The following is an 11,953-nucleotide window of genomic DNA, read 5'->3' on the forward strand; positions in this document are numbered from 1 at the left end:
ATTTTTTTCAGAGAGATTTTAAAAAGTCTCAGTTATAAAATATTAAAATCTCCATAATAATCCCCTACTTCCCTTTGCAACATCCCCCAATTTTCTCTCAGTGTATATTTTCGTGTAACAAAATACTGTCACACTATTGTTGTCATGCGTTAAAACATGTCTAAATGATGACTATGAATTACAACAATAAAAATATATTGTTTAAATTTGTGTATGCCCCGCTTGAAATATTTTTATGCCTCAGATTTTTGAAGTGTTTTTCTTTTCAGAGGTTGTAAAACAAAACCCTCATGTTACACATTTAATAATTATTGTATTGTTGTTATTTACTTTTCCTTTTCATCTGACAAGTTGACGACCAAGTAAAACGCTCTAAAAACCCCAAAATTGAAGTGGTTTTAGAAAAGAATAATAAAATTTAGTTTTACAACCCCCTACAAAGGAAAAGAGAAGGGAATTTTTGTGGCAAACAAATATTGTACTGGATGATCTCGGAAATTTTGTCAAATATTTTTATGAGGAGGACCACAAAAGAAAAAGTATTTGAATTTGTGAAGTAATTGAACATTTTCATGAAGAAGCGTTGATCTAATTTGATCATCTGAAAAACAAATGGATTATATGTTTTGGGGTGATATTGCCGTGATTTTCCTGGACATGGACTACTGATCCAAAAATTCCCTATCCAAAAATATCAAAAGAGATCCTCGCCGTCTAGAAGAATCCCTATATAGTAAGAAATCAAGGAACTATAAATAGTGCTCCTGCAGAAAAACCAAAAAAAAAAAAAAATTCTTCGAAGAATATTTGAAAGATTCCTTAGAATATTCCACCAAAAATGCACTACTCCATTTAAATTCCTTTTAAAATTCATTTAAAAATTCGCAGGAAGTCTTACTAGAAATCTGGGAAAATATCTCAAGGTGTCTTTTTAAAATACTAAAAAAAAAAATTCTTGGAAAAGTAGTACAAAGTGCCTCTCTAAAAATTTCTTATAAAAAATCTCCGAAATTTCCTACTAAAATATCAATAGGAATTCTTTTGAAAATAGTTCAAAAAAGTGTAAGAAGTATTTGTTTGGGAAAAGTTCACGATTATCTCCCGAAGTCTTGTGTAAAATTCTGTAAAAATTGCTCAAAATATCCCTATCCTTTGACAAGTACCATAAATTAAAAAAATAAATATTTTCCAAAAGACAGTTTAAATTGTCCTCCTTTAAAAGTCCTGAAAAAGTCAGGTTTTTAACTCTGTTGGTCTTTTTTCTTCATTGAAGCCTGATGGCTCGTAGTCGATTATAGGCCTTTTGAATCTTTAATAGAATTCTCAAAAAAAAAAAAATCACGGTCACACCTCTTGAAAAAAATCTTTGAAAAATCCTATGGCTTGGATGGTCCTTGGAAAATATTCTTTAAAAAAATCCACGTTTAGTTCTCTTCTGGTCCTTGGAAAATATTCTTTAAAAAAATCCACGTTTAGTGCTCTTCTGGTCCTTGGAAAATATTCTTTAAAAAATCCACGTTTATTGGTCTGTTTGTTTTTGAAAAAATTACTTAAATTTTTTTTTAAAAAAGCCACATTTTTGGCTACTAAAGTCCTCTAAAAAAATCTCTAGAAAATCCACGTTTCTGGCTACTAAAGTCCTCTGAAAAAAATCTCTAGAAAATCCACGTTTCTGGCTACTAAAGCCCTCGGAAAAAAATCTCTAGAAAATCCACGTTTCTGGGTACTAAAGCCTTCTAAAAAAATCTCTAGAAAATCTACGTTTCTGGGCACTAAAGTCCTCTGAAAAAAATCTCTAGAAAATCCACGTTTCTGGCTACTAAAGTCCTCTGAAAAAAATCTCTAGAAAATCCACGTTTCTGGCTACTAAAGTCCTCGGAAAAAATTCTTTAAATAATCCACGTTTATTTTCCTTATGGTCCTTGGAAAAATTCTTTAAAAATCCAGGTTTATTGGTGTGTTGGTCCTTGAAAAGAATTCTTTAAAAAATCCACGTTTGTTGGTCTATTTGTCTTTGGAAAAAAATTCTTTAAAAATCCACATTTCTGGCTACTGAAGTCCTCGGAAAAAAATTCTTTAAAAAATCCACGTTTCTGGCTACTGAAGTCCTCGGAAAAAATTCTTTAAAAAATCCACGTTTCTGGCTACTAAAGTCCTAGGAAAAAATTCTTTAAAAAATCCACGTTTATTTTCCTTATGGTCCTTGGAAAAATTCTTTAAAAATCCAGGTTTATTGGTGTGTTGGTCCTTGAAAAGAATTCTTTAAAAAATCCACGTTTGTTGGTCTATTTGTCTTTGGAAAAAAATTCTTTAAAAATCCACATTTCTGGCTACTGAAGTCCTTGGAAAAAAATTCTTTAAAAAATCCACGTTTCTGGCTACTGAAGTTCTCGGAAAAAAATTATTTAAAAAATCCACGTTTGTTGGTCTATTTGTCTTTGGAAAAAAATTCTTTAAAAAATCCACGTTTGTTAGTCTATTTGTCTTTGGAAAAAAATTATTTAAAAAATCCACGTTTGTTGGTCTATTTGTCTTTGGAAAAAAATTCTTTAAAAAATCCACGTTTGTTAGTCTATTTGTCTTTGGAAAAAAATTATTTAAAAAATCCACGTTTGTTGGTCTATTTGTCTTTGGAAAAAAATTCTTTAAAAATCCACACTACTGAAGTTCTTGGAAAAAAATTCTTTAAAAAATCCACGTTTCTGGCTACTGAAGTTCTCGGAAAAAAATTCTTTAAAAAATCCACGTTTCTGGCTACTGAAGTCCTTGGAAAAAAATTCTTTAAAAAATCCACGTTTGTGGCTACTGAAGTCCTTGGAAAAAATTCTTTAAAAAATCCACGTTTCTGGCTAATGAAGTCCTTGGAAAAAATTCTTTAAAAAATCCACGTTTCTGGCTACTGAAGTCCTTGGAAGAAATTCTTTAAAAAATCCACGTTTCTGGCTACTGAAGTCCTTGGAAAAAAATTCTTTAAAAAGTCCACGTTTCTGGCTACTGAAGTCCTTGGAAAAAAATTCTTTAAAAAAATCCACGTTTGTTGGTCTATTTGTCTTTGGAAAAAAATTCTTTAAAAATCCACATTTCTGGCTACTGAAGTTCTCGGAAAAAAATTCTTTAAAAAATCCACGTTTCTGGCTACTAATGTCCTCGGAAAAAAATTCTTTAAAAAATCCACGTTTCTGACTACTAAAGTTCTCGGAAAAAAATCTTTAAAAAATCCACGTTTCGGGCAACTGAAGTCCTCCGAAAAAAATTCTTTAAAAAATCATGTTTATTGGTCTGTTGGTCCTTGAAAAAAAATCTTTAAAAAATCCACGTTTCGGGCAACTGAAGTCCTCCGAAAAAAATTCTTTAAAAAATCATGTTTATTGGTCTGTTGGTCCTTGAAAAAAAATCTTTAAAAAATCCACGTTTCGGGCAACTGAAGTCCTCCGAAAAAAATTCTTTAAAAAATCATGTTTATTGGTCTGTTGGTCCTTGAAAAAAAATCTTTAAAACATCCACGTTTATTGTTCTGTTGGTCCTTGAAAAAAATATTTTAAAAAATCCACGCTTATAAGTCTTTGGGTCCTTGAAACAAATTCTTTAAAAAATCCACGTTTCTGGCTACTGAAGTCCTTGGAAAAAAATTCTTTAAAAAATCCACGTTTCTGGCTACTGAAGTCCTTGGAAAAAAATTCTTTAAAAAATCCACGTTTCTGGCTACTGAAGTCCTTGGAAAAAAATTCTTTAAAAAATCCACGTTTCTGGCTACTGAAGTTCTTGGAAAAAAATTCTTTAAAAAATCCACGTTTCTGGCTACTGAAGTCCTTGGAAAAAAATTCTTTAAAAAATCCACGTTTCTGGCTACTGAAGTCCTTGGAAAAAAATTCTTTAAAAAATCCACGTTTCTGTCTACTGAAGTCCTTGAAAAAAAATTCTTTAAAAAATCCACGTTTCTGGCTACTGAAGTCCTTGGAAAAAAATTCTTTAAAAAATCCACGTTTCTGTCTACTGAAGTCCTTGGAAAAAAAATTCTTTAAAAAATCCACGTTTCTGGCTACTGAAGTCCTCGGAAAAAATTCTTTAAAAAATTCACGTTTCTGGCTACTGAGGTCCTCGGAAAAAAATTCTTTAAAAAATCCACGTTTCTGGCTGCTGAAGTCCTTGGAAAAAATTCTTTAAAAAATCCATGTTTCTGGCTACTGAAGTCATCGGAAAAAATTCTTTAAAAAATCCACGTTTCTGGCTACTAAAGTCCTTGAAAAAAAAATCTTTAAAAAATCCACGTTTCTGGCTACTGAAGTCCTTGGAAAAAAATCTTTAAAAAATCCACGTTTCTGGCTACTGAAGTCCTTGGAAAAAATCCTTAAAAAATCCACGTTTCTGGCTACTGAAGTCCTTGGAAAAAAATTCTTTAAAAAATCCACGTTTGTGGCTACTGAAGTCCTTGGAAAAAATTCTTTAAAAAATCCACGTTTCTGGCTAATGAAGTCCTTGGAAGAAATTCTTTAAAAAATCCACGTTTCTGGCTACTGAAGTCCTTGGAAAAAAATTCTTTAAAAAGTCCACGTTTCTGGCTACTGAAGTCCTTGGAAAAAAATTCTTTAAAAAAATCCACGTTTGTTGGTCTATTTGTCTTTGGAAAAAAATTCTTTAAAAATCCACATTTCTGGCTACTGAAGTTCTCGGAAAAAATTCTTTAAAAAATCCACGTTTCTGGCTACTAATGTCCTCGGAAAAAAATTCTTTAAAAAATCCACGTTTCTGACTACTAAAGTTCTCGGAAAAAAATCTTTAAAAAATCCACGTTTCGGGCAACTGAAGTCCTCCGAAAAAAATTCTTTAAAAAATCATGTTTATTGGTCTGTTGGTCCTTGAAAAAAAATCTTTAAAAAATCCACGTTTCGGGCAACTGAAGTCCTCCGAAAAAAATTCTTTAAAAAATCATGTTTATTGGTCTGTTGGTCCTTGAAAAAAAATCTTTAAAAAATCCACGTTTCGGGCAACTGAAGTCCTCCGAAAAAAATTCTTTAAAAAATCATGTTTATTGGTCTGTTGGTCCTTGAAAAAAAATCTTTAAAACATCCACGTTTATTGTTCTGTTGGTCCTTGAAAAAAATATTTTAAAAAATCCACGCTTATAAGTCTTTGGGTCCTTGAAACAAATTCTTTAAAAAATCCACGTTTCTGGCTACTGAAGTCCTTGGAAAAAAATTCTTTAAAAAATCCACGTTTCTGGCTACTGAAGTCCTTGAAAAAAAATTCTTTAAAAAATCCACGTTTCTGGCTACTGAAGTCCTTGGAAAAAAATTCTTTAAAAAATCCACGTTTCTGGCTATTAAAGTCCTTGAAAAAAAATCTTTAAAAAATCCACGTTTCTGGCTACTGAAGTCCTTGGAAAAAAATCTTTAAAAAATCCACGTTTCTGGCTACTGAAGTCCTTGGAAAAAATCCTTAAAAAATCCACGTTTCTGGCTACTGAAGTCCTTGGAAAAAATTCTTTAAAAAATCCACGTTTCTGGCTACTGAAGACCTTGGAAAAAATTCTTTAAAAAATCCACGTTTTTGGCTACTAAAGTCCTCGGAAAAAATTCTTTAAAAAATCCACGTTTCTGCCTCTAAAGTCCTCGAAAAAAATCCACGTTTGTTGGTCTATTTGTCCTCGGAAAAAAATTCTTTACAAAAAATCCAAATTTGGGAAAAAATCTTTAAAAAATCCACGTTTATTGGTTTGTTGGTCCTTGGAAAATATCTCTAAAAAATCCACGTTTATTCCACGATTCTGGCTACTGGGGTCCTTGAAAAAATCCACGTTTGTGGCTACCTCATTTGAGCGTTTCAAAAACTTCCTTCCAAAAATATATTCACAAAATTGGAAACAGTGTAAAGCGAACTGTGGGAAAACATAAAAAACTTAATTTTTTAAAAATATATACAAATCCATTTCCAATGCAAATATTCACCTGTATAATTACCCCAAAAAAATCTCGTTTATTATGAAAATTAATAAAATTAAAATAAAAATGCCATTGTTAAATTGTTTCAAATATCCATAAATCGAACATTATTTCATTTTCGAAACCAGTTAATCGCCCGAATTGCAGGTTAAAAAACCTAAACCTCAACATAAAATATATTTCATATACCAGATACCAGTAGATATGTAAAACGTCATTTACATAAAATCACATTTGCATACATACATGGATATCATGTAAACAAAAAATTTAGCATAAATTATCACGTTTTTGGATTCGACTTCTTGAAAAACTAAAGAAAATTCCAGCAACAACACTTCGAATTCCAAATAAAACCAAAGAAACAAATCAAACTTTTACGACAACATAAAGCAATTATGACTGCTAGACGGAGACACGGAGACATCCATTCAACATGTCGACAACAACAACAAAAAAGAGTTAAACTAACAACAACAAAAACCTCTTCATTACAAGTCATCATTAAATATTTACAGCTAAAGCGGGGAGGGGGACAGACACAGGTAGACCCAACAACCGACAGACAGGTAACAGGTTTTTTGGAGACATCGAACATCGAGCTAGCAATGGTGGATCATTGCCGTCGTCATGCTGACGTTTATGGTGATATGGGTGACAATGACGTTAAAGTTCATCGCGATGACTTTCAGGCATGAATACATACCGACATAGATATTTATGTATGTCCCCAGCTAAATGACGTCGTGGCTGGATTTTCATTTGAAATCAAAGAAAAAATTAAAAAATAAATTGGAAAATAAACAATAACAAAATTTCAATTGCCATTGTTAATTTATTCAAAATTAAATGGTGGTGAGGCAACGCCGAGTGAATAATTAAATAATTTTTATGATTTTTTCAAAAAACAGGTTGTTCCAATGCAAACGATTTTTATACCCTCCACCATTAGGTCCGTCATTCCGTTTACGATATTTTGAAGTCTTTTTTTACCGATCGATTTCAATGGAAAAAATTTAAGTGGACTTATTTTTCCAAGACTTGCAGAGAGTCGTGCATTTTTATGAATTTTGTCCGAGGACTGGCCGAGTAACAATCGGAGATTATTTAAAGTAATTATCGAGGACCTGTTGTCATATAATTGCGGATTAAAAAAAAACAGCAAATTCAAGGTCCAGCAGAGATGAAATTGTGATATTTTTTAAAGGTGAGGAAATGGTGAAGTTTTCGAGGATTCTATTGAAGGATCAAATGAGCTATAATTTCCAAGGGCAAAAAAACATAAACGTAGGATATCAAAGAATTTTTCCCAGGACCGGCAGAAGGCTTTTCAAATATATATTTCAAGGACAAAAAACATCTTTAAATGTGTATTTTTTAAAAGTATTTGGAGTTTTTTAAAGATTTTTTTTCAAAGATTTAAAGTGCAGTCAATGGCGGATTTTTAAAAGAATTTTAGCAAAGACCAACAAAGAAGGTCTACCAGAGCCATAAAGCGTGGATTTTTTTTTATAATTTTTTTTCCAAGGATCAACAGGGCTATACAGGTTGAGATGAAAAAACTACACCCAACTTCAGACTGCTGGCATTTCTAAGCCACTCGTCCGACGTAGCATTTCAAAGAATTTTTCCCCAGGATTGGCAGAACTATCAGGCAAGGCTTTTCAAAGTACATTTTCAAGGACAAAATATCCTTAAATGTGGATCTTTAAAGAATTTGAAGTTGTTTAACGTTTTTTTTTCAAAGACTAAAAGTGCAGCCAATGGCGAATTTTTTAAAAAAAAATGCAAAGATCAACAAAGAATTTTCCTTGGACCACTAAGGTCCACCAGAGCCATAATGAGTGGATTTTTTTTTTTGGTAATTAAACAGGTGAATATTTGCATTGGAAATGGATTTGTATATATTTTTAAAAAATTAAGTTTTTATTTTTTCCCACAGTTCAATTTACACTGTTTCCAAATTTGTGAATATATTTTTGGAAGGAAGTTTTTGAAACGCTCAAACGAGGTAGCCAAAAACGTGGATTTTTTCAAGGACTTCAGTAGCCAGAATCGTGGAATAAAAGGTGGATTTTTTAGAGATATTTTCCAAGGACCAACAAACCAATAAACGTGGATTTTTTAAAGAATTTTTCCCAAATTTGGATTTTTTAAAGAATTTTTTCCGAGGACAAATAGACCAACAAGCGTGGATTTTTTTTCGAGGACTTTCGAGGCAGAAACGTAGATTTTTTAAAGATTTTTTTCCAAGGACAAATAGACCAACAAACGTGGATTTTTTAAATAATTTTTTTCCGAGGACAAATAGACCAACAAGCGTGGATTTTTTTTTTCGAAGACTTCCAAGGCAGAAACGTGGATTTTTTAAAGAATTTTTTTCCGAGGACTTTAGTAGCCAGAAACGTTGATTTATTAAAGATTTTTTTCAGAGGACTTCAGTGGATTTTTAAAGAATTTTTTCCCAGGACTTCAGTAGCCAGAAACGTGGATTTTTTGAAGAATTTTTTTCCCAGGACTTCAGTAGCCAGAAACGTGGATTTTTTAAATTTTTTTTTCGAGGACTTCAGTAGCCAGAAACTTGGATTTTTTTAAGATTTTTTTCAGAGGACTTCAGTAGCCAGAAACGTGGATTTTTAAAGATTTTTTTCAGAGGACTTTAGTAGCCAGAAACGTGGATTTTAAAATATTCTTGTTCCGAGAACTTCAGTAGCCAGAAACGTGGATTTTTTAAAGAACAGACCAATAAACGTAGATTTTTTAAAGATTTTTTTTTTTAAGAACCAACAGACCAATAAACCAATGGCGAATTTTTAAATGAATTTTTGCAAGGACCAACAAAGAATTTTCCTTGGACAACCAAGGTCCACCAGAGCCATAAAGGTTGATTTTGTTTATAATTTTTTTTTCTAACGATCAACAGGGCCATCAGTGGTGGATTTTCTAACGAATTTTTGCGATGACCAACAGAGCTAAAATTTGAATTTTATAAAGAATTGTTTTCAGGATCCCCAGAGCCGTGGATTTTTTATAGAATTTGAAATTTTTTAAATAATTTTGTTCCAAAGACCAACTGAATTATTAATGTGAATTTTTTAAAATGTGGATTTTATGAAGGATTTTTTTCCAGGACCTCCAGAGGGTGGATTTTTATACCCTCCACCATAGTATGGAGGATATATTAAGTTTGTCATTCCGCTGGTAACACCTCGAAATATACATTTTAGACCCCACAAAGTATATTTATTCTTGATCAGCATAAAATTCTATGTCGATTTAGCGATGTCCGTCCGACTATCCGTCTGTGGAAATCACTCTAGCTTTCGAACGAAATGAAGTAAGTTGATAAAATTTTACTCAAATTTATATTATGTCGGCAGGACTTTTGGTATTGAAAATGGACCGTGTAGGTCCACGTTTTGATATATTCCCCATATAACTGTACCTTGCGATATTCGGTATTTTCATGATTTTAGAGAAACTATTCAACGGAGTAGTTTCAAATTTGGTATTTCAAGTTCGTGATGGATACTACAGCATAAGACAGAAAATTGTCTTTCCAGGTTCACGTCTTCGTATAGCCCCCATATAACAGTACCTCCCGATATTCTGTATTTTGATGATTTTAGCGACATTATTCGCCGGAAATGTTTCAAATTTGGTATTTGAAGTTCGTAATGAATACTGCAGCCTAATACAGAAAATTGTCTGTGCCGGTCTACGTCTTCGTATAGCCCCCATATAACGGTACCTCCCAATATTCGGTATTTTGATGATTTTAGCTGCATTATTCAACGAAAATGTTTCAAATTTGGTATTTGAAGTTCGTAATGGATACTACAGCCTGTGACACAAAATTGTCTGTGCAGGTTCACGTCTTTGTATAGCCCCCATATTACGGGGCCTCCCGATATTCGGTATTTTGATGATTTTAGCGTCATTATTCATCGGAATTGTTTCAAATTTGGTATTTGAAGTTCGTAATGAATACTACAGCCTATGACAGAAAATTGTCTGTCCAGGTCCAAGTCTTCGTATAGCCCCCATATAACGGTACCTCCCGATATTCAGTATTTTGAATATTTTAGCGACATTATTTACCGGAATTGTTTCAAATTTCGTATTTGAAGTTCGTAATGGATACTACAGCCTGTGATAGAAAATTGTCTGTGCCGGTCTACGTCTTCGTATAGCTCCCATATAATGGTACCTTCCCTTTTTTGGTATTTTGATGATTTTAGCTACATTATCCACCGGAATTGTTTCAAATTTGGTATTTGAAGTTCGTAATGGATACTACAACCTAAGGCAGAAAATTGGCTGTGCGGGTTCACGTCTTCGTATAGCTTCCATATAGCGGTACCTCCCGATATTCGGTATTTTGGTGATATATACGACATTATTTGCCGGAAATGTTTCAAATTTGGTATTTGAAGTTCGTAATCGATACTTCAGCTTATGACAGAAAATTGTCTGTGCAGGTCCACATCATCGGATAGCCTCCGAATTTACTTTTAAAATTTTAACTGAATTTTCGACGGATTTTTTTTTTTTTTTTTTTTGAAAATTGCCAAATTCGTTCCAAATGGTGGAGGGCGGCTTTTTTCCTTGCTTTGTGTCATCTTTATATATATTTTTTTTTATATTTCAAATCTCATTTGGATTTCAAGTTTGTCATTAACCCATTGTTAAATAGACACACAGATCTCTAACCATGTTACCACCCTTCTGTTGAAACAGATTTTTTTCCAATATTTTTTTTTTAAATAAAAACACAAATAAAAATTTCTTTTGTATTTAAAAATGTTGTTTATTTTTTAATTTTATTTTATTTTTTTTTTGTATTTCTTATAAAACTAGAAAACCTCTTACAAAAAAATCTACATTTTACATGGAAGACAGTGGATATTAACCTAAGAAAATCCCTAAACAACTAATGGAAGACAATGATCAATTCTCAGTTAAGAATCACAATAAATTAATTGAATAAACATTTCAAAATTGAAATTTCCTATACAAATAAAATTAATTACCTCACAATTGAATATCAATTATTATGTTATGGATTTTTTTCATTTAACGAAAAAAAGTAAAACCTATAAAAACTAATATCACCACAAATTTCTATTGAAAATAGTTAAAGCATTTCAGTGCAAATTTTCCAAATTTCCAAATTTTTTTTTTTGTGAATGGAAAATTTGCCTGAATTATTTAAAGCTGATACCCTTTTGTTTTTGCTATGATCCTCTCACAGAAATTAAATAAATTTTGTTGTTGTTTGTTGTCCGCTTTTAAGCCTGGGCCCATCTATCCAGTTGGGAGCGCATTTTCATCTCCTGCTGCTGGGCCATGTCCATGGAGGTCCAAAAGAAGGTGCCACTGTCGGTGCGGGCAAAATGCACAGGAATGTAGTTTTGGGTTTGGCTAACGGACACCACATGCTGTTGCTGACCCTGATGCACAATGACGGCAGCATTGTTGGGACAATGACGGATTTCATTGAAAATGCGCTGCTCCAAAGCCTCATTCGCCACATTGTCTTGGGCGGCATTCAAAGAAACGGGATCTTTGCGCATATCTTCCAGACTGGAATTGTAGGTATTCTGTTGAATCTCTGCCAGGGTTTTGCGCAAAAGCTGCTTTTTCTTGACCAATCTCAGCAGCGGTTTCACCAGTTTCTTGAAACTGCGCATGGCCATGGTGTGTTGATCTTTTTTCTGCATTTGCAGGGTGGTATTGAATTTGTATTCACGAGTCATGAAAGACATTTTCGTTTTTCTTTTGAAAATTAAATGAATTTGAAATCAAAGACTTGATGTTGTCGGTTTGAAGTTATTCGTTGAACTATGCTCTGGCATGGTTGCGTCTGCGCTTTTATAGGCAAACGTCTCTGAGTGTGTACCCAGAAAACTCTCTCTTTGTGCTCTTGCTTGGCTACACATCAGCCAATCACAGCTCGTTTTGAGGCAGGTGTTTTTTTCCAAGTCTCTCTTTTATTTACATAAATCATACTC

The 11,953-nt window shown here is 32.7% G+C and overlaps 1 protein-coding gene across 1 annotated transcript; it reads right to left on the minus strand.

Annotated features, from left to right (window-relative positions):
* Window positions 1-11,165: 11,165 nt before the first annotated feature.
* On the minus strand, window positions 11,166-11,731 carry LOC101895930 (enhancer of split malpha protein). The gene has a single exon (XM_005191315.4). It carries the CDS (start codon window positions 11,705-11,707, stop codon window positions 11,231-11,233), a length of 477 nt encoding a protein of 158 aa, XP_005191372.1. The 5' UTR covers window positions 11,708-11,731; the 3' UTR covers window positions 11,166-11,230.
* Between the last annotated feature and the right edge of the window lie 222 nt (window positions 11,732-11,953).

The sequence above is a fragment of the Musca domestica genome, unplaced genomic scaffold (assembly GCF_030504385.1).
Source record: "Musca domestica strain aabys unplaced genomic scaffold, Musca_domestica.polishedcontigs.V.1.1 107, whole genome shotgun sequence".
NCBI classification, from domain to species: domain Eukaryota; kingdom Metazoa; phylum Arthropoda; class Insecta; order Diptera; family Muscidae; genus Musca; species Musca domestica.

Coding starts and splice junctions, on each gene's coding strand:
- LOC101895930 (XM_005191315.4), bottom strand. CDS start 11,707: ATGTCTTTCATGACTCGTGAATACAAATTCAATACCACCCTGCAAATG.